We start from the raw sequence: 23,238 nt of genomic DNA, 5'->3' as shown, positions 1-23,238 counted from the left end.
CACGTCTTTATTGTCACTGAATTACTGTGGCCTGATTAAAGTTTAATGACATGGCTACTCTGGTGATGAGTCTCTAGAGACTACCATGAGCTGACAGATCTATTTGTTTCAAAGAGAGCAGAAGTGCTAAAAGTATATAAAAGCAGTATCTGTACAGTTTCAGATTAGCATTGCCTTCACTAAAGACACTCTGCAGCAAGTATAGCCTGAGCCTGTGGTGTTATTCACACATTGCTCAGGAGGCCGCCCCATGGAGCTTAAAAAAAAAAAGCCCAAACAAACAAAAGTGGGAATTAGTCATCTTAATTAATACTTTATGAGTTAAACCTCAGAAATTCATTTTCCATTAGAGGTCATTGATGTCAAAAAAAAAGTTAATTTTCCAATATTTATTCATTCTATACCAACAACAAAAATTCATTCTGGACAATAACCAAAAAAGGATTAGCTCTTGAAAACAAATTTTCGTATGTATTTTCTCACCTCTAAGCAACATTAATTTTGTAAATTCTGTAAAAATTTTTTCATGGTTAGGACCAAAGATGCTATGGTTAAAGCACTTTAGAAATGCAGTGGTGCAGAATCGAATCCAATGTATTTAAATAGCTTTAGAGAAACTTCCAAGGTCTAATAATTACTTTACATGGACTACAAATAACCAGCTAGTATAAGTCAGTGAAAAAATTGGTCACAATATCTTCAGCAATTAGAAAAACTTCACCTATAAGCCAATGGACAAATTCTGCTATCTTTAACATCATCACTTCACTCCAAAAACAAAAATAAGGCTAAATATTGGCTGTAACTCTTGCAATTATCATCCCTGAAGTGGGAGGGCCTGCATTAATGTGTTCTCTCAGTAACCTGTGGAAACTGAGGGCTAGATAAGGCTTGTGATGTTTCCGGCTGAAAATTCATGACGCAGGCAGGAGAAGTGCAACCCTCCCGGTGAGGGCCAGCATCCCCTGCATGTGCTGCACACGGTCTGGGCACACTCTGTATCTAACAGTGCCATGAATCAAACACACTCTGCATGTAGTCATCAATTGCATAGTACATTTTCGGTTACCTAAATGTTGCCACACCCTGTGTGGTTTCTCAGCACGGACACTGCAGGAAGACCTGGGGGTTCCAGCAGTCAGGAGCCATGGGAAGGCACTTCTTGTTGGACTGACAAGTCCAATATACAGAGATGTTAAGACAAATGGTGAATCCACACAGACAGAATTAACAGTCCGGGGAGAGTCCAAGACAAAAATCAATGTGCGTACATCTAGAAGCGAGTCCTGATAATGCTGCAGGCGAACCAACCACCTATTAGATCAGTTTCACATTCACCTGATCCATTCATGCGCCTTTCACACTTCTCTGAGAAAGGACTCAGTGACCAGGGAGCCATTAACTCAGCTACACACCTAGTGGATAAAGCCGATCAAGCAAGTGTGGTCTTTGAAGATATGATAGCCTGCTAATTAGAAGAGTAATACAGAAAATTAAAGACCGAGGTCAATCTTCTTCACTAGGTTCACAGCCACAAAAGCAATCCATCAGGGTGATGCTTTTGTCACCCCAGACAGCCCGAGATGGCAAACCCCATGTTCCAAAGCTGAAGTTACTCTACTGTATGAAAGATTTTGAGAACCAATACCAGAAAGGGAACAAAACTCACCTGAGAAAGCAGAGCCTCCACTCCATTCCATACTCCCAAGTTAATTATACATTTTATTCAAAGGATGTTTCTATTTCTACGTTGTATCTTTGAGCCTACAATTATGAGTCTATGAGGCCAAGTAATGAATTTTCAATTAAATTTCATTTATCAAGATTTAAATTGAGTACTACACAAACATACTCCAAATGCAAAACAACCTGTAAATATTTAGAGCTTTGCAGAGCAGTTTTCTGTATGAAACCATATAACTTGCAGATAAAATTTTACTACACCACAAAATATGAACTATAGTTTACAGCAGAAAAAGCTACACTAATTCCCATCTCCTGATTTTCACATCAGAATATCATAATCAAAATAGTATAAGAAATACTTTTGTATAATTTCATAGTTTAGTAGCAGAGATCCTTTTGCCAGAATTAAAATTTAATGGCATTACTCACCTGGACCAATTTTTAACATTACACTTACACAGTAAGTACCCAATCCTTCCTTCACATTAGTTTACTGTACAATGTCAGACCCAAACTCTTCATTTATAGCAGCATGAGAAGACAATCTTATGGGAGAGGTCATTGAAGTGTGATCTCTTATTCTGCTAATATAGTTGGGTTTTGTTTGCTTTGGATTTGTTTGTGTTTTTCTTCAAACAAACAAAACTAATTTCAAATTTTTTCATGTTTTATATGGAAACTGGTACTGGCAAGAATCTAAGGAAGTCAGCAAGTCCTATTGTAGTATAAGTGTAATGCTAAACTCACTCTTACTGATGGCTTCCCAACCACTCCCTGTGATCCCACAGTAATTTTCAGTGATTGGCTGTCCTTAGATCTCCAGTTGTTAACTAAATCAAGTTCTTAAGACTCAGGGAAATCCTAACTATTGTGGTCTGCCAGGACAGCAGACCTTCATAATGCTTTAAATGCAACCACAAACAAAAACTATGGAAATATAAAATTAGACCTAGAAAACCCCAAACCATCACCAAACTAGGACTCATTAAATATTTACTGCATGTTTGCTCTTTCTGGGTATACTTAACTATGCCAAAAATATTCTGAATTTTGTCTTGCACAAATGCTCAACATACACCATGAACAAAATGTCTCTCACACCATTACAACCCATCTCCTAAAAGCCCTCTAAAAATCTGGGGCTGGGAATCATAAATTTCAAAATTTTTCATTAAAAGAAAAATGTTTTTATTTTACCCATTGCTCTTCCAATCATAAGCAATTCATCCAATTCAAGTGCAGTTGCATTGCATATCCACATGAAACACTCATTTCTCAAATATATCATTCCCTAGATGAATCTTCAATTACCTTTTTAAATGAGACATCTCTCTGACTCCAAATAATTGTCCTTTTAGGAATTAAGTCAGACACATAGCAGAAGTACATGTGGCTTGCTTCATTTTTATTACTGATTCCTATATCAAAATGTAAATAACTTAAACACTGAAGTACAAATCCACTGACAGAAGTCAAAAAGCATGAAATCAAAAACAGATTTGTGGAATGAAATGCCTGCCTTCACATGTAGTTATAAGATCTAAATTTTAATTTTTTCTCATAAATCAAAAAATTATTTCAGAATGTCATCAAGCTCGACACACTCCTGTCTTCTCCCCAAAACTAGATAAGCTCTTTCTGTACAGAACTAGAAAAGAAATTGCCTTTGCCTACTTGAAACCTTCCCAAAGTGTGCCTTATTTCTAGTTATAGATCTGTCTTATCCCTAGGTTCCCCTACAAACAAAATTTCATTCAAAAGTGTTTCAGCCCTTACAAACTTAGGCTCTGATGCAATCCTGGTTCTCATGGATATCTCAAAAAGTTATCCTGTAATTTTTATAAGCTTGCTGAAAAAATACAGAGAATTATGGGTGCAGGGGTCATATTATTTAAATTTCCTCAGAATGCAGAGTAGGTCTGAACCATGATAAAAGGGCTGTGCAGAGGAGCTTTCATGCCTGTGTACCTGTTACAGTGGAAATACACATTTCAGTTTAACAACTGGTATTTATGATTCTAGAAATACCATTAGCTACTATGGTGATGAAAATTGATTTCATGGTAATTTTGAAACTGTTAACTCCAGAAGACTTTGTACGTGACTGTAGGCATCTGTTTACCATCTCCCCTCCTGCAGCTATTTAAACAACTGTACATGGTAATTTAGCAGCCTAAAGTATGAAAAACATGAAAGGTCAGGGTTTTCATATTTATTTAAGTCCTTCTGGTTTGTTAAAAGGTTGCTAGCTTTTTATTATTCTCTTGCAAGTCAGCCAGAGACAACTAAAATGAGATTGAAGGACTGAAGATTTTTTTTTTACTGGTAGTAACTGTCCTTCTCTTTTCGTACACCTGCATTTTATTGTCAGCATATCCTGTCATTTATTCAAATATATTGCATGAGCAATTTCTCACATTGCATCTCATGAATATATAATCCACACAGAAAATTAGCACACAGCATTTGGTATACTCTGGATGAAAAATCCACCAAAAAAGTGAAGCTTTTTTATTTTCCCCACAATTTAATTGTATGTTCATATCACCTATGCAATTTTAATGCTTCAATAGCAATCTCACAAGGCACAGAGCACTATAGCTAAAGAGAACCCTATCAAATCAAACCTTTTGCATTATCAGTTATATTGGTATTTGAATTTTCTTTTTCAGCCTCTTTTTGACTTCTTTCACATTTTCTTGTTTTCTACTTGCCTATTAACATGAAGGAAAAATGGAAAGTTGTTATTGATAGCTACTATGAGAACTGTTTATTAAGTCTTTTGACTTGACCTCTTTTTCTAGGGACACACAAAATAAAATACCTATTTAAAAACTAACTGCTTGCAGCACTTGAAAATTTCACCCAGGAGAACAGCCAAAGATATGAAGCCTGAGGGAAACGCTACACTGGAGGATGTCAGCTAGAATTCCAAAAATAGTTCAGCAATGAATTCCAGTGATTTTCAGGAAGACTCAGAATTCCAGATCCCAATTTCATTAATTATTCAGAATAATTTAAAAATCTACATGTATTCTGAAAACAGAACCGAACCTAATTACCACAGCCTTTTAAAGTAAGCAGCATCATTCTGAACAACCTCTGGAGTTGCAGGAAGTGGCAAGAGCAAAGACACAGTAGTTGTACAGTTTATTCTCACAGCTCATGGGACATTAGCTTTGGATGCTCAGAGAACAGGCAGAAGGCAAAAGCATTTTTTTCACCTTTATCAAAAAACCCAGGGCAGCATAGATAAACTCAGAGTGCATTTGGGAATGTATCACCTTCTGTCTACTCTACATGCATCATCACCTTCAGATGCTGAAAAGATTTCAGTTAATGCTACACATGATGGTTCATTGCCTACCAGCTGGTTATTATTATCAGCTTCTAGCCCATTTCTGAATAAAATGAGCGCATTACTTTTGACCTAAAAGTAACTGTATGGCTCAGTTTGAGCTTTTTGCAAACACCAGCTCCTTTCCCTGTGGAATAATACAGTTGAGATCAGCTGGAACACTCAATTATAGGAGCTCTCCAGTTTACTGGAATGAGAGGGACAACAAACTATTCAGAATTTCAAAAATCTGGGATCAACATCTTATTCTTGATTTATCTTTCCAGAATTTAAATGCAATCTCCTAGCCCTTTCTCTTCCCTCATTTCATCCAGGGATGCATGCAGACTGAAAAAAGAGTGAATGTTTGGGAGCTAGAGAGAGACAGGCAGACAGACTGAGTGGGTTTAATATTTAAACTTGCCTATTAACTAAAAAAAAAAAAAAAAATGAGGTTATGTTGGAAAAAATTCTCTTTGTAGTTGCAGATATGCACGTAGATGAAAAACAAATCATCTCACACCCATGCTCTATGGCAACAAGCTGCATTTATTAAACGAGGAGCCATGTCACGCAGTCTGGAGTGACGCAACAAACAACTGTTTATTCTCCTGGCTCCATTCAACAACTATCTTGGCCAGACCATCCTTCTCTAAAGCTCCTGCCCATTGTCAGTAAGAATCTTGTCAACCAGATCTGTTCTGATATAAATTAAAGTAAGTCATGCTACTTACTTGTTGCAACATGTTACAACACCTCTTCAATTCTGGTTTGTTAACTGAGGGTGCTTTAGTCACAGCCCAAGTACACATCTCAAAGGGAAAAGAACTTTGATTGACAGAACAAAACTTGGTAAAAAAACCCTAACCTGTATCAAATCAAAGCAACAAACAAAACAAACAAACAAGGTATTGGAGAACAAACTTTGTCTAAAACATATTAACATGTAAAAAGTAACAACCTACTCTTCAATGCAAACAATTTAACCAGTGCAACTCTACAAGCAAAATACACCTGTTATTTTGGGTAAAAGATGTGTCCTTCTACAGCGCCAGTGCTCAACCAATCTATTGAGCAACAACACAGAGAATTATGCAACCTCATCAATAACCTGACAGCACAAGGTCATTGCTTACACACGATAATCAAACACATGGTAATACAGCCAACTGTAATATCCATTTCAGAAAACAAACACCTAGTAGACAAATATAAACCATGTTAGATGACTTATATTTTAAAAAATTCAGTAACTACACGACAACCATGAAGCAGCCCTTTTACAGTCATTGGAAAAGGGATATAGTTTAGTTGTAAGGGACTAACTAAATATCCATCAAAACAGCAGTGTGTGCACACACCAACTGCACAGCAAATATGGGTAAGGAGGATAAATAGAAGCTCATCCAAAAATAATGGTTGCTTAACACTAGTGCCCAAAAGACCCTATTAGGATTAGGACCTGATCGTCCCAACTGGATCAAATTTTTTTTATTATGTAAGAGAGATTGTCCCTGTACTTGGGATTTGATAATATCATATTTAATTTGGAAATATTATGCCTGTGTCCAGAAAATACCAAAATGCAGAGAGGTTTTTGATCCTGCTTTTGCAACATGCTAAGCTTCCCACCTCTGTACTTTTAATTAGGGAGTTTTGTACAAAGCAGTTAAAAGGACAAGCAAAGAGAAGTGGAAAGCAAAATACTGTTTCCTCCAGTCCCCTGCAACATCGATCAGTTCCTGAAAATACTATCCAGTTACATGGTCAGTAAAGTTGCAGAGCTCCTGAGACAAACCAAGTCATGCATAAGCACAGTTTTTGGGGGAATTTTTTCACTGTATGGCAGTGAACAAAACTTCAAATCTACTGAAGCACAGAATCTTCTGGGTTGAAAGGGATCTCTTGAGAGCACTTAGTCCAACCCCATGGCTCAGCAGGACCAGCTAGACCAGGTTGTGCAGGACCACGTCCAGATGGGCTTTTGAGTATCTCAAAGAATAGCTGAAGTCTAATCAAAGTCTCAGTGTAAGTTTGGCTCCCTCTGATTTTCAAGAATGACTGACATTTTCTTAGGGGACAGTCAGTTCAGTTTGGTGCTATTGTTTCCGTTTCTGTCAGTTCAAACTAACAGCTCTGCAGCAGTTTACTCTGCTTATCTTCCCAACAGAAGGGCTGACTAATTATTTTTAAGTAGCCCTTTGGGTTTTTATAAAAGCTGAAATCCGCAAAATCTTAACAACTAGAATAGTCTGTACCCTTAAAACATACAACTATTGTATTCTCTAGCCATAACCTTTTGTCATCCAGTACGGGAACAGTGTCCTAGGCTGACACATAAAAGACAGCTAACTAAAATGCCACGGTATTCTCTTCCTGTTGCCAATTCATATCTAAAAGCTGAGAGAAAAATACACTCCTGGTGACAGCTTTGAAACAAGTCAATGTGTGACAGTAATCAGTTCTCTTCTGTCAAGTTGGATTCCAGGAAAAAGAATAGGTTTTTTTAGGCTATGTGCCAACATTGTCAAGGAATAAGAACAAAGGCACAAAGTAGTACTTGGCTAAATCCCTCAAAAATAAAGACTACGGGCTGTCAGTGAAGAGGAGTGCTGGCTACCTGAGAAAAGGACAATTCTGGTAGATTGCAAAGTCAAGTTGCAATGGCTGGCTCAAAGAAGAGCTCTGAAATAGCGAGAAGAAGCAATAGAAGAGGACATGTCTCCACAACAAGTTTGTGGAGTTTTTGCAGGATGACAGAAACAGAAAAAAAATTTACTAATGCAAAAACAAAAAGAAATCAATTTACATGCTAAGAATCAGAGGGCTTCACATCAACTACAAGGATATGATAAAAATCAAACAAAGAACCAGTACATTGGTAATGTCAGTGCAATCTGCTGGAGTGAGGGACCAATGAATGGCAGTGTTTACGATGGAAAAATGAGGGTTCAGAGCCTTATCACATCAGGGAACAAAGATCAAACAAAGGTGAGACTGAACAACATATATTCCCACCCCTAATGAGGGAAAAACCTCTCCTCTCCTTCTGTCTCAGAGCTCTTCCCTTTTGACAAATTGCAAGAGAAAAAAATCTGAACTTAGAGTAGAAAACGTGTTATGAACTTCTAGAGTGACAGCATCACTGAGAGAAAACCATCATTTCCTTTCTCAGTCCCTAACTGAAGGTCTGCCTGTCTTTCTTCTTCACAACAGAAGCAAAACATTTCAACAACACTGAAGAAGTAGTTCTGCAAATCCAGATATAGGAATACAAAAACCATATCTCCAAAGCAAATAAGCCCTGACCAGCCTTAATCGGTAGCCTAAATGCAGCCTAAGAGACACCTAGGTAGTATCACAGAAAAGCTGGGGTTGAAAGAGACCTCTGGAGATCATCTAGTCCAACCTCCCTGCTAGGCTGTTTTGTCTATTTCCTCAGCTTCTCCACTTTACATTTAAAACCCAATACTTCTCTTTGCTTTGATTCACCTTTAACTTTAGCCACCATGACATAGCTGTTAGCCTTGCTGTCTCCTGTGTCACTTCACATGTTGACAGAAGGTGTAATCCATATACTTAGCACAAAATTTTAAAAGATATTTAAAAATTGAGATGAAACTTCCTCCTCTTGGTTATGTGAAAGTCACCAGGAACAAACCCTTCAGGTAGCCTTCTGTAACAATGAAAAGTGTTGGTTCAGTAGTTAAATGATACCGTGCCTCTGGCCAAAGTTAGTTAAGAAATTACTGCTCTGTAAATTGGAACAGAGAATAAAACCTGATTTAATATATAAAATAATTCTCTCCACATGCCCCAGGCCGTTCCAAAACTCACTAAACGTCATAATTTCATAATGCTGTGCCAACTAAAGTGAATAGCAAGGTGTAGAAAAGGCAAAGGAATGAGGTATTTAAAGAAGAGAAACACTGAATCTTTACTGCAGAAACGAAAAAAAAGGTTGTCCAAACATGGATTTACTGCCCTTCCTCTTCGTCTTTGAATTCACTCAACAAATCTCTGAACAGAGCACTGACTAAAGAGCAGGGCTCACCAAGCTTTCAGCAGCATTTGTAGACTTGCGCAAATTCTTACTGCTGAATGCCTGTTGAGCAGTGCTCGCTACGTAACTAACATAATACTGATCAACTAACTGGACAGAGCAGATCTTGGGCTTTGACCTTGATCCTAGACTTATTGGAAACAAATCTCAGCAGAAGTGGAATCTTGCCAGCAACTACAAGGCGATGGCAGTTGTCTCCAGCCCTCCAGATTTCACACCCGACCCAAAATGACTCCTGCTGAACCCAGGAGGCTCTGGGTTCAAAACAATGTTTGCACCGTGCATCACTTGTGATTCAAGTGCTTTTAATCTCTCCTTTCATGACTAGAAACCAATTCCAATCATCTGCGCTGCAGAGATTCTCTGACATGTTTATGCAAGCACAATAGAGCTGAGCCTCAAAGCACTCGATATTTTCTTGAAAAGAAAAAGCAAACAAACCCGGAAAAGTTTGCTGAAAGTAACCAAATAAAATAGCCTGAATGAGCTCAAAACAAGGTATAAGTTGTAGTTAACTCTAGGGTCCTTCTATAAATGCTTGTGTGTCATCACCTCAGACAGCCAGAAAGAAATCCCCGTCATTCAAATCACATGGTTTACGGGGCTGGGGCTCCACGAACATCATGACATTCGTAGCAAGGACCGAGCAAGGATCGCCCGCTTCTCGCTGGAGTCACCCAGCACGTCCCTGTTCCCACACTGCAGCCAGAGCACAACGCCAGCAAGTTCTGCAGCCGTCCTGAACTCCTGCAGCCGCTACATCCCTCCAGCGAACAGCTCCCGACCGGCTGCCGCCTCCCGCATGTCCCGGCCGGGCACCGGCTGCCAGGCAGCGGTTCGCAGGTGCGAGGAGTCCTGAGCACGACGCTGCCCTGCCGGGGGACGGCGTCGCCGGGGCTATCCGTGCCCGCGGTGCCGCGCTCGGCCCCGCCGCAGCCCGCACCTCCCCGCGGAGCGCAGGGCCACGCGGGGCCGGGCCGCGAGAGAGAGCCGGGAGAGGCGGCGGAGCGGGCGGGGGAGGAGTGAGGCGGAGGGCAGGGCCGGGCGGCGCCGCAGCGCCGGGAACGCGCCGTCGCTGCCCCGACACGGCCGGAGCGGAGGGTCCCGTTGCCTTCGCCGCCGCCATGGCCGGGCGCCCCCCGCCCGCCGCCCCCAGGTAGGGCCCGCGCCCCTCCCCGCGCGCCGCCGCCTGCGCGCTCCGGGCCGCGCCGCTCGGGGCCGCGCCGCGCGAGGGCGGTCGCGGAGCCGCGGGTTCCTCCGGGTGAGTATCGGCGCTGGGCGCCCGCGGGGACCCGCACGGTGCCGAGCACCCCGCCCGGGAGCCCGCGGGGCGGGCACGGGTCCCCGGCCTGAGGGCGGTCACGGAGGAGCCGCGCTGGGGTTCTGCGGTGCCCGCGGGGGAGCGGCGGAGCGGAGCCGCTGCCGGGGCGCGGAGGGGCTTCGGGAATTGGCGTGCGGCTGCAGAAGGGCGGGCCACGCGCTGCACCTGCCAGGAGGGGTCGGTCGGTCGCCCGCCGGGGTTTTGCCCCTACGCCTAAAGCGGGAATTAGAGGGCTTTTCTTACAATAGAAAGAAAAAAATAGACTGTCATCTAAATTTGCTCTAGCAGCTGGTTTTCATGCCGTAGCATCTCAAGAGAGTCGGTAAGTTAATTAGTGCTTAATGATACCTTTAGGATGTTGTGCTTAAATCACTTCGACGCGTGTCCGCTACCTAGTAAATGAGGTTGTTTCACGATGAAAGATAAACCTAAAAATCCCTGTAGTTCTGTTATCCTGGCTTCACCAAGCGCGCATTTATAGCGGTCGTGAACAACCGATTAGCGCAAAACTTCCTGCAAGACGGAAATGGATGCCCATATAGCAGGAGCCTACCGGAGATGCAAGATGTGGTTAAGCATAATTTTCAACAATCGCAAGTAAATTGCATTTTGAGGGTAGCAGGCAGACAGAAGTATTATAGAAATTGTACCATTTGAGACTATCATAGATAAAAAGCTTATCTTGTCAATTATTACAATTCGTTTTGCTTTAGCTGCTCCCAGTGCAATGTTTAAATGAGTCGTAAAAAAACGATGGAAATAAAGTTTGGAGAATGCATAGCCTTAAAAGGAAGATGGTGAAAAGACATAACTACCTGAATACACAAGAGGAACTGCTTGGGGGAGAGACGGACAAAGACACCTGAGTGAGTGATAATTACTTGCAGGACAAATTGCTTCTATTTACTAGAAAGAAACAAAAAGCTTTAAAGCAATCCCTTAGAGAGACTAGGTTGAATAGTGTTTCATACCAATAAATATTTACTGACCAAAGCTTAATAATGCTTTTGCACTTTGCTCTGAATTGCCTGATCTAGAAATAGCCCTTCCCAATTTTTCCCTTGGCATTTCAGGGTGAAATGAAAAGGATTTAGCTTTTTAATTTTTGTTATTAATCACGGCTAGTAACTTTTTATGCATTTTTTTACATAACGAATAGCAAAGAGATTATACAAACTTTAGCGTTTTGTGGGAAGTCACATTCTGAAAGAGAGAGGGATGCAGATTTTAAGGCAAGAGAGACTTTTAGGTTATCTGATAGGACATCTTGTATTTCACACTCTACAAAAATTGGGTAGAATGCAATCTTAACCCCAGCATAAACAGATATTCCAACAATACAGTCTTAAAGGTATCAAGAATTGGGCAAGCTACTGTGTTCCTTGGTTACAGTCTTGTTCTCATTGTTATAAATTTACCTCCTCATAAGCCTACAGCCATCTTCCAACTCCACATGATTATTGCTAAGCTTTTCATCACTGTATGAAGGAACTGAGGAAACCAATCCTACTCCGTTCCTGCGCTCTGCCGTCTGGTCATTTCTTCACCTCTGCTGTAGACCTATTAACCCAGATAAAATTGCCTATTTCTGTAGCAAGGCCAAGGACTAATCTTATTCATGTGAGCAACGTACCTCTTTCATCTTCCTGAAGACTGATTCCCTTCTCAGAGCTTAAGCACGTCAGACTTCCCTACACCGAGAGCTACGGTTTTCTCTTTCATCTCTTTTATCTCCTGAGGCTTGTTGTTGACAGCTGCTTGTTATTTGTTAATTAAGGTAACCCTTTCTTTGCTGAAACTTAAATTTTACGCTTTCTGTCAGTGAATAAGGATCACAGGACTCCAGGAAAGGTGACTGGAACAGCAGGTAGTTTATTCAGGTCATTCCTGTCTTCACCAGGAAATCTGGTTACAAAAAGCACATCTGGAAAGCCATGGGGCAGATAACTTGTCATCATACACCTTCAGCTCATTATACCTACCATACAATATCTAGGCAACTTTTAACTGAGATTTAGTTACAGCAGCTGTTGAGAATTACAAACTTTGAATGTTAGCATTTAGGAGTTAGCTTTACTGACCTCACCAAAGAAAGTTTTCACTGTCAAATTGTTACAAATCAAAGGTATTTTTAATTTTCCTTACAGAATTACTTCAGGTATTAACCTATTTCTGTGGCTGTTTATACCTTATCTTAGTCACCTGCACTCATCTTCCTAAATCAAGGCCACAGCTTTGCCCACTTGCTGACTATCATACACTACCATCACTCCCAGAGCTCAACAAAAAGTCAGGGTGCACATTAATTCCTGCTCAGTACCTTCCCTTCCTTTGGCTTCCATAGCTGAAGGCAAAAGCATAAGCCCTTGGTTGGGAGGCCAGCAGTCACTGCAGAGCCGACAAGTGGCCTTCAGGCTTCCACTGATAACTTAGCATTTCCAGCAGCAGCTTCTTGCAGTGAACACTTAGCCTGGAGGTCAGATGAGCAGCTGCAGAGAACTGCACAGAAGTGGTAGCTGCCACTTTTCCTTCAAGCAGCTAAAAGACATTTTTGATGCATGTTGCTGTTGGGGAGCTGGAAATGTGATCTATAAGGATTTATTGTTTGGGTTTTTTGTTTGTTTGTGGTGGCTCATTTTGGTTTGGTGGGGTTTTTTATGGTGGAGGAAAAACACCCCCACATTAAAATCTTAAATATACCACCTTGCACTTTGCCTCTTCAGGTGAGAGAAAGGAATAAAAATGCTTGAACTTTTTACATACGAGGCAGGAATTTCCTTGTTTCTGGCCCCTGTGTTATTGACTATCTGGGATGCTGCTGCACAGCTGCCTAAGGAAATACAACCGCCCCCTTCAGTGAAACTGCAGTTTCTCTGCTCAAGCTTATGAAACCAAACCTATAAACATACGCAGGTTTTGGCCAGTTGTGTATCTGAAAGTATTGGCTGCCAAATAAAAGTCTTCCAACATGTCTTTTGGACTGGCACCTGCTTTCAACACACCTTTTGTGTAAATACTAGAAAGAAATGGAGGAATTCAAAGTGTTCTTCAATTCAGAATTGAACACAGTACTGGGGTTTAGAAGTGACATTGGGCTGAATAGTAATTCAGAAAAACTAAAATGCCTGTACATTCAACAGGGATGAGAAGTAGCAGGTTTTATGATATAAAAAGTGAAAAGACAAGCCCAAAGAAAGTGGCTATTTCTGAGAAGTTGCTCTGCATGTAATAAAAAACAATGTTCTATCACCAACACAAAATGATCTTTGCTACATCTCAGAAATACCTGGTGTGACACATAGTGCACAAAGAATGGCTAGGAAAAGCCTTTCTCGTTTTACAAGTTCCTGATGGAAACCAAGCACTGTTTACATTTGATGAATGTACTAGGGCTGGCCACAAATGTAAAGAGGTAAGTTAAGGTATTAAAGCTGAGAAGAGATCCAAAAGCTGTGGCTGTATCAGAGCTTCCTTGCAGGCAGCAGACATGAGGCACACACTCAGTGCCACTGGAACTTACACTGTAACACTGTCACAGGCAGAGCTGACAGCTGCTCCTGTGGTCCAGCAAAGCAACCTGGATCTTGTATAACAGAGAAAACGGATTTGGTGTCTTTGTACTAAGATGCTTTCAGGAATGAGTGAAATAAAACTTTGATCCTTTAAGGAGACAAGATTGCAGGCAAAGACTGCACAACAGCCATGGGACTAAGCTACACATAACAATTAATTTGAATAAATCATTAAAGAAAAGAGAATGCCAACAAAAATAAAACAAACATAGAAGCAGCACATAAACAGAAATCAATACTAAAAATTTATTCTGAAAAATTGTCAGTGATGAGTGAAATGATATAAGTGAAGAGGAGCAATGGGTAGTGTTTAGTGAGACTGACCAGAGAGACCACATCTTACAGGTCTGTTCTCCGTATTTTTCCACCTCTATGAGTAAAGGAAAACCAAATGTGTTACAAATTTTATTTAAATAAAAGAGAACTAATAAATCCCCTGAACAAGTGTGTAATGTCAGAACTCCCATTATCAGGAAACTACCTGCATTAGAGCAGCAGCTGGCATCACATATGAGGATGAAATTTGTTTTTCTGCACTCTTGCAGAACCAGTACTGCAGCCCAGCCAGAGGAATCAGTTTAATACTTGCTGGGTATGCTTTTTATTTGCAAATTAGCAGATGAATTTACCAGATATTATGAGTGGAGCAGCCAGGAAATTTATCTGATAAGTTTCAATATTCACTAACTTCTTCTAATGTTAGTTTGAATGTCAGTGGTGGGAATTCCTGAAATAACATGCCCTGTTTTCATGGGCAATTACTTTAAGCAGTTCATTAACCTGGCTAACCTGTGTTGTTAAACACAGACAAAATTCTGAGATGCTTTCCTTCGGTGAGGTCAGGGGAGAAAAAAAAATCAGGTAAAACCAGAAGGAACCTAAATTGTGAAAGGTCGTAAGTCTGTGCATGAGGAATCTGATCCCTTGAGGAATGGGACTGTAGGTGAAGGGAGGAGAGAGACTTGTAGAAGTATTAAAGAAGTTAACTGTAGAATTTCCATGCTTTGTTTCACTAACCCACTTGCACACTACAGTGACAAAACCATACTGCTTGCGTCCAGGCTTGGCACCTCCTCTTCTTCCTTTATTTAACCAATCACGTCTGTTTTGAATTCTTCAATCCTGCCTCCCTAGCCTCCCACATGAATTTCTCACTGTTTTCCTGAAAACATCCACTAATCTCTTCTTTCAGCTCTGGCTCTAATCCTGTGCGTCCCTTCTCCCGTTTGTGGCTGCAGTAGTTGCAGTAGTGTCAGTCACACTGATCACAATCTGCCTATGAGTACCAACCGTTCTCCTCCTTCATTCAGTCCTCTCCTTCTCCAGACATATTGCCCCTAGGACAGACTTGAGAAATACTAACAACTATCAGTGATAATTGGAAGCATCCGTATTTTGTTGCTGTGCTGTTCATTCTGTATATGATTTAGGCTATGACCTCCTCCTGGTAATCATTGTAGGCACACTGACTAATTCATCAAGGTTTTGTCATCTCCTTCCTCAGCCCTATGTTAATCACTTTCTTGTTATGTGTGGTTGGTTCAGCTACTGCCTGAGAAGGAGGGAGGGAGGCATAGACTCATGGGAACCTTTATCTGCACTGTGGGTAATGAACCCTGGTCACTTCTCATGCAGCTGTCATTGCCTAAACTTGGGTGTAAGAACATCCTCTACATTTTAAGCCATGATTGGCACCTGAACAGCCAGAAGTCCCATACGCAGACAGCAGTGTGGTGTGCTAGAGGTGCTGATGAGCAGGAGCAGGCTGAGAGGGAGGCTGAGAGAGCTCCCTCCACTGAGGATACCAGCCTGGAGCGGCAGGGATCCCAGTCGTGCTCCCTCCAGGCTCGCTGCTCTGTATTACACTCGCTGCAGCTGCTCTCAGACACAATATTGACTTGTTTCAGTGGGGAAACTGCTTCAACATGAAGGACCATGAATGCAAGCACTGATAGCCATGTGGTTTTGAGCATTTACTCAAAAGTGCAGCAGACAGCCCTAGTTTTTTCTCAGAAGAAGGAAAATTAATTAAACTTCTACATCAAAACGATTGCTTTAATTACCAACTCACTGGATAAAATGCAGCAGCAGCAGCTCCTCTTCTGGTGTGTTGTACAGGCACCTGACTGTGCTCTCTGGGAAGAAGCAGGAAGGGGAAGCCTGCCTGGCACTCATGGGGATGAGACTCTTTGAAAAACTTCACATCTCTCAGGATCTGAGTGTCAGAAACTCGTGGGGGTTGTTTCCCAATCTTTTAACAACCTCTTTGCTTATCAGTGGATTCGATAGTGCTTCAGACTGCATGTACAGTACAGCTTCCCTTCCTCCTACTTCACTGAAACAGAGAGAAAAAAACCATACTGCATATTTCTGTTTTTCTTTTAACCAGAACTACAAAATTAGCATGTGCAGGTTAATACTACTATATCTGGGATTTATTTGCTGCCCAGGGCGAGTTTTAGAACTTATTTTTTTAGTCTTGTCAACCTTTGGATTGTTGTCATTAATCTCTTTAGTTTCCCTCAGTAATTTTCTTCACTTCAAGAGTTGCCTGTTTATTATTAAATATCTGGCTACTGCAAGTGCCCATGACACACAACAGGTAGGTGGTTTTTATCAAAGTTATGTTTCCTCTTGGTTGTGGCATCACAATTTGTTTTTATCTAATTATTCTTGAGTGCTGTAAGAAAGTTTCATTTGTAAATCTTGATTACATTTAATTTATAGCTGAAAGAAAAAGTTCTTTTCTAAAACTGCTAACACAGAACTTGATGCTGCAATACATATTTCACTGCTAGTGAAATTCAGAACTGGTCAGCAAGTCCTGTATAACCCTAAGTAGTCACTTTTAAGACTGGAACTGTCCTGAGCTGGCTGCATGCACTTGCAATAACTATCTTCCAGGTATTATGAGAGCTTTCTGTTTTCTGGAAAAGTTTTGATCTTTTACATGAATTGCTGAAAAACTGAAATTCATTGAATGAATACATTGTTGTGGTGTAGTTAAAACTTCTTAAACAGAAAGATGCACAGAATTCCATAGGACTTGTATTTTCTTTCAGCAGTGAAAAACTTCTGTGGTCCTCATGCAGTCCCTGTGAGATTGTGTAGTTATCAGAATTTCATATACAGGCATTCCATCTGCAGTGGAGCTGTTCATTACATGCAGTGGCTCTTCAGAATATTAAAGGGAGAAAGAAAGGGTGTCTGTTTTCAGAACTGTGTTTAAATTAGGTCCCAATCTGTTTCCCCTAAGACTCATTTATAACCATCTATGCTATTTCAATTTGAAAAGGAAAGAGATCGAATCAGCAGGGTAGTGTTTCAACAACATACTTTTAGATTGTTCCTCTTCTATGTTGTCAGGGCAGTGTCCTCCTTCTCAGTGAAAAATGTGTATTACCATTGTAGACATCTAATAAAAATGAACAGATCATTTATTTTTAAAAGGAAAAGATTTGCGTGCTGTGGTGTTGAAATGAAAACCTGTTATCCTCACATAAACTCTGGAATAAGACCTTCCCCTCAACTGGAAGAAAAAAAAAATTGCTTCTTGAATATGTAAAAATACAGAAGTAATAGCACAGCTATTAGGGAGCTTTGTTAAATGACCACATTGTATCTGCCAAGGCCTTAAATCCTAAACATAATACGTGTTATAAATTCAGTGAAATCCAATGGTCACATTATCCACAATCCCAAAGGTAGCATACATGACCTGTATCAGTGTTTGTATGATATGATTTAAATGCTAGTATAGCTCCCAAACACAGAGTTTTGATACTTTTACAAGTATACCCATACTTCTCAGATTTTGGAAATCTGTGCATTATGGAACAGTGCATCTGACTATAAGAGAGAGGTGTCTTTTGGTACTAGCAGCAGCAGCAGATTTTTATTTCATACAAGAAAAATTAATTCATAGGTAAGTACATATTTGTTGAGTGCAACAGGTGATTTTCTGATTCAGAGGGCAAGGCTTTTAAGGCATCACATATTAGAAAAATAATTAATTACTGAAAAAAACTGTGACAGGCCATAAACAAGAAATATAAATACAAATACTAGTCCAACTCCAATAATGAAACAAAGAGGCAGTAGGGCCAGATTTACTTTGCATGGATTGCTTTTGGATACACAGAACCAGACTTCTGTATTAACTGTGTTTTTCTGTAGCTGCAGTTGTTACAGTGACCCCCACTAATGAAACAATAGTAATTTAGTGAAACCTGGATTTAAGTGCATACTTCTTTTTTTGTTCCTCTGAATTGAAAGATCTTAGACTTTGTCATGCTGGTCAGAGTAAAATTTAAACACACCCAAAGACATGAAACAAGAGGCAACCTCTACTCTTAATGAAGTTAATAGGCAGAGCTGGTTTATATTTTTTTTCATTAGGTGTAAGTGTAGAATCCTCATTTGGCAAGTACTCACAGAATCACACTGCAGGCAGTGATAAGGTTGTCTGAGAGCTTAACCTGAGCTCAGTCAGTGGTGCAGATGGTCCTGCTGGAGCTTGTGCATCCCAGTGAGAACAAGTTAACCATGTCAAGCCCAGGTATCACAGCAGTTTCATACTTCATCTGAAGTTCATTGCAAAGCAGTGGCAGTTTATCTACGTCATGTCACCCAGGAAAACAATCAGATTCATTAAATTAATAGCACATTGACCTGATTCACTCTTAGACTCTCAGAGATCACGTCCCATGTTCATTATATAGAGTATGAAAGGCTGTAGATTTTAGGGGGTAGAAAGAAGCATTAATCTTGCCAAAAAAGCTCAATCATAGTTTCTTGGACTGAAATCTCACACTTTTTTAAAGCTGGTATAAGTGAGGAAAAAGTTGTCACCTACCACTCAATCCTGTTAATCACATTATAGTCTCTGGAAAAAAAGTTTCAGAAATTGAAGCAAGTTAAACCAATGACGGTGTTTGCAATATCTTGACAGAATTGCACAAAAGCGTGTTGTTCCAGTTTGGTGAAATTTAGAAATATATCCTCTGAGAGAAGGCACAACCACCCCTCCTGCCACCAGGTTCGGGGAAAAAAAAAAAAAACAATTTTCCTCGAAGGAAAGTGAAAGAGATAAAAACTATTTATTTAACAAACACACAAGAAAAGGATAATAATGCTAAATAATAATATTTTGCTATGGAGAAAAACAACCTGGGAAAGTGTTCGAGTCCTCCCTTTGGTCTCCTCGGAGCTGGGGCTTGGCCCAGGGCCAGGCCCTCTGTGCTCGGTGGAAAGTCCTCCTGATGTGCTCTGATATCGAAGCAGTCCAGCAGAAAAGGGAGAAAATCCAAAATTCCAGGAAAGGAAAAAGAAGTCCAACTCTCAGTCTCTCTCTGGAGAAAAAGAAACTGAACAACTGGCCAAAAGCTGACAGGAAAGCAGCAAGCCGGGTGCTTCCTCGCTTCCCCGCCGCAGTTGGGAAAAAAAAAAAAAAAAAAAAAAGGCTATCTCTGTATGACCTCGAACAAGCTGCAAACTGCTTTGAAGAAATTTTTCTCAGTTTTTCCTTCCCCCACTCAGGCTCAGTTTGGAGGGATAGGAAGGCACAAAATTAATTCCTGGGCATAGGCAGCAATATGGGATACACATCATAAAGTCACCCCAAGACACGTTTTATCATACTAAGAGCCAAGTTGATTAGAGGCAGCTTCATTTTGTTCACACCTCTGCCAACGTTATCATACTTTTTTAAAAAAACCCATGCTTTTAAGCAAATGAGTTTTGAGATTTTGTTTTCTGTCTTATCACAGATTGTATTAATTAACATAAACACAGCATCAAAATTTATAAGATTTGTGTTTCTTTTGGATATTAGTAGCAAATCAGAATCGTTCAAGAATGTTTCAAGAATGTAAAATATGTTAAAATAAGATTTGTTGTGAATAAGCAATGACAGAATGTATTCTCTGGCATTAAAATAAGCAGAATGTACCCTGAAATTTTAACTAGATAGTTTATGAATGCAACTGCAGGTGGTCATAGAAACAATACTGGATTAAAGAGAATAGGAAATTTCTGTGACTATTTCAGATGAAAACACTTTTTTTTTAGACTATTGTTTTACTTTTCTAATATCATTAGTCAAGGTAAAAACATACTGCTTTCTGAACTCTATTATAATCCTAAACAATGTTTTGGAAGGTTTAGCAGGAATCTAAATCAACTTGACTTTCTTTCAAATCAAAAGGGCTGGGAAACAGAATGGAGTTGAAGAAATATATACGTTTACTAGAAATAATACATCTCCTGGATAGGTACTTTTGAAATTACTTTAGATACCATTAAGGTAAAATATTTACCATAATCAAATTGAGTTTAGTAGGGACCTATATCATAGTGTCATTTTGACCAAATATTTTTTTAATGTATAGATATGTCAGTATAGCTGCCTGACCAAAGAAACAGATTACAATAGGCTGCAAATTGCCTTCATTTTACAGCTGTAGAAATGATGTTACAATTGGGCAGTGTTATTATTGAGAGCAGAGGAAGAAGAGCAGACTCTCCTTGGAAGAATATCAACCAAATCTCCTGGCATTGCTCACAGCAGCAAAGTCTTTGTTCTCTTGTGGTTGAATAGAAGAGATGAATTTGAGCATTTGGGCTCAAAACACCTGCTTAAATCTGTTCTGCCAAACAGGAGATCAAAATGTCTTTGGTGGCCTCCAAAAATACCTGCAAGCCACCACTGTGTTGAGGGTGAAGCTAATCTGACTTTTTCACTTGAAGCACTCCCTCCTTCATGACTAAGAACATCCACACAGACTAACCTGGTTATTTACTGGTAGGAGGCATCGTTCTGAAGTGTCACTGTCCCTGTGTTGTAAAAGGCATGGCATAACACTGGTTCAGCTAGTGCATGCCTTACAGATTCCTGATAACCTCACCATATTTTTCTCCCTCTACTCTGTTTGACTTAGATCTCAGAAATGCTCCCCCTGCCCCCTTCCCCAAAAAAAAGAAAGAAAAAAAATGAAAAGTTGTCATGCTATGCTGATTAGTTCTGCGGCTTACTGGTGGCTGGGGATTCTTTAGGCATTTGAAATAAGTACTTTGTTATAATTTCCTGTAGTATTCAGAGACATTAACATCTGTGATATGAAAAGGTGCATCTTCAGCAATGCTACATTGAAGCTCTCATGATTTGTAATAAAGAACACTGTACAGTGTGATACTATGGCCACTTGGCTTGTCATACATATACTTTTCTCTTTCCAAGACCTCAACCTGTTCCATAATTCAAGTTCTCTGTTGAAAAATCTGGTTTTCCAGGATCAGTAGTCCCTTTTAATTAACAGCTTTGCCCTTTACCTTTTTTAAAGTAGCTGAAAGTGATTCTGCAACAGTGGGAAATTCCCAAGCTTCTACCTTAAATATCTGTATTTAGATTCAGACAGGTCACCCCTTTCTTAATCTCGTAATTCCAAAGACAGATTTATAATTTCTGTGGAGAGCTGGTACAAAGAATTTCGGAAAGTCTGCAGAACATTAGAAGAATGCCTTTCAAAAGATGAAAGTGATGTTCAGCTTCTGATCACGCACATCATCCTGACTACCTACCACATTTCAATTACGCTTGTACAGTCTATTTGATTTGTAATCAATCTAAAAAGGAAAACACACGAACAGCTACCAAGTTTTGATTATCTACACACATTTTCTATTCAAATAAAATCATGACATGCATTTACTTGTAAGTTATGAACATCTTTGTCACATTACTCTTCCCTCCAGAAATATTCAATATCTGTCTTGAATACAATCACTGAAAAGCTTTTATAAATTAAATTTGAGATCTTTAAAGGGGTAGCCTTTAAAAAAGGTTGTCAGATAGTGAAATCCTTCATTGCATGTGCTGTGCTTTGTGGCTTGTTTTGTCAGTATCTGACTGTTGTTGCTCTGATGCTCTGAATGAGAATCACATTTGTTGATGACAAAAGCTGGTTGAGAAGCTTGACTGTGATGTGTGGCTATATCATATAAATAGGATGCCAAAAATACTTAATGAATGAGTTAAGGCAAGATTTACATATGCCACATAAAAACACCGGTGTCTTCCTATGTCGTGTTGCACTGGTTGTCCTGAAATGCCCAGCTAGCAGTTTGTGCCCAGCAAAAGGATGAGAGGAGCAGGCAGTGAACACAAGTTGTTTGTTAGATACAAGAAACATATAAAACAGACTGAAAAATTACCCAGTGGTTTATGGCATGAAAGCCTAATTTGCAACGTCTTTGATTTCATCTTGAAAAGTGCTGACAATTTCCATTTCTAGTTGAAATCTGTGGGAGCCGCTTGCATGTTTGTTATGTATTTAATTTGGACCAAATTTCACCAGTTCCCAGCTGTGTCACAATGTTTTTTCCATTCTTTTTAAAGGAGGATCAGATAACATCGTACATTTGGACTATTACACTGTACTGCACTAACAACATAATCTATATTAAGAATAGGCATTGCCATCAAAAATGCAGTAATAATATAAATTTCTTAATAAATGCACAGTCATGAACATTTTTGCTAGAGTGGAAAAACAATTATTTCCTCGTTTGTCCTCATTTCCATAGCATGGGGACCAGTACTATTATACAGTACACCTACATATGGTAAATGAATAAGGAATGTTTTGTGGGACATCTTTTTAAGAATATTTCAGACTTTATATTGTTTTTTGCTGACTTAGTAGACTTAAATAGTAGCAAGCCTATTGCTTTGTTGTAGAGAATATGAAACTGCCTTATTCTGATGCTTCTGTAATACCTGTGCCTGTATCTCTCTAAAATCATCTTCCTCGTCAGCACTGCTCACTTAAGTTATATGTATACAGACTAAATGCTCGAAGAATCCCTCCTTTAACAAGATTTCTTATCTTTCCTGCAGTCAAACCCTCAACAGAGCCTTAGTTTCCCACTGGCTGGCACTCCAGACCTGAACACAGACTCCTTGCTTTTGGGGCAGAAAAGCAGTCTGAGTTGTCTTTCAGTCCATCTCCATAAGGTAAAGTCCTTTGGCCTTCCCTAAATTTAAGGGTCTGTTCCTTGATCTTTCCTGAGTTCAGTCATTCTTCTTCATCAGACCTTGCCTGGTTCCTAGCTGTTGATCCAGGGCATCTTTTCATACCTTCTAAAACACCCTCCACCTTAGGAACTCCGCAGAATTCCTATTACCTGTTACCTGGGAATTGTTGTAGGCATTGCCCACCAGAAGAGATCTCACCATTCCTCTTGTGCTTTTCTGTAGTCT

At 40.0% G+C, this 23,238-nt stretch overlaps 1 protein-coding gene across 1 annotated transcript in view; it reads left to right on the top strand.

Moving 5' to 3' along the window:
- Nucleotides 1–9,709: 9,709 nt before the first annotated feature.
- SPHKAP (SPHK1 interactor, AKAP domain containing) overlaps nt 9,710–23,238 on the top strand; it is a gene marked incomplete at both ends in the record, with an annotated part of 63,951 nt that continues 50,422 nt past the window's right edge. Inside the window, 3 exon segments of the mRNA XM_082288448.1 lie at nt 9,710–9,765; nt 9,767–9,878; nt 9,880–9,929. Coding sequence (XP_082144574.1) covers nt 9,710–9,765; nt 9,767–9,878; nt 9,880–9,929 — 218 coding nt within the window.

The sequence above is a fragment of the Coloeus monedula genome, assembly GCF_965178545.1.
Source record: "Coloeus monedula genome assembly, chromosome: 10".
Taxonomy (NCBI): Eukaryota; Metazoa; Chordata; class Aves; order Passeriformes; family Corvidae; genus Coloeus; species Coloeus monedula.
The sequence above is the reverse complement of the archived record's forward strand: the minus strand, read 5'-3'. Positions and strand labels throughout refer to the sequence as shown.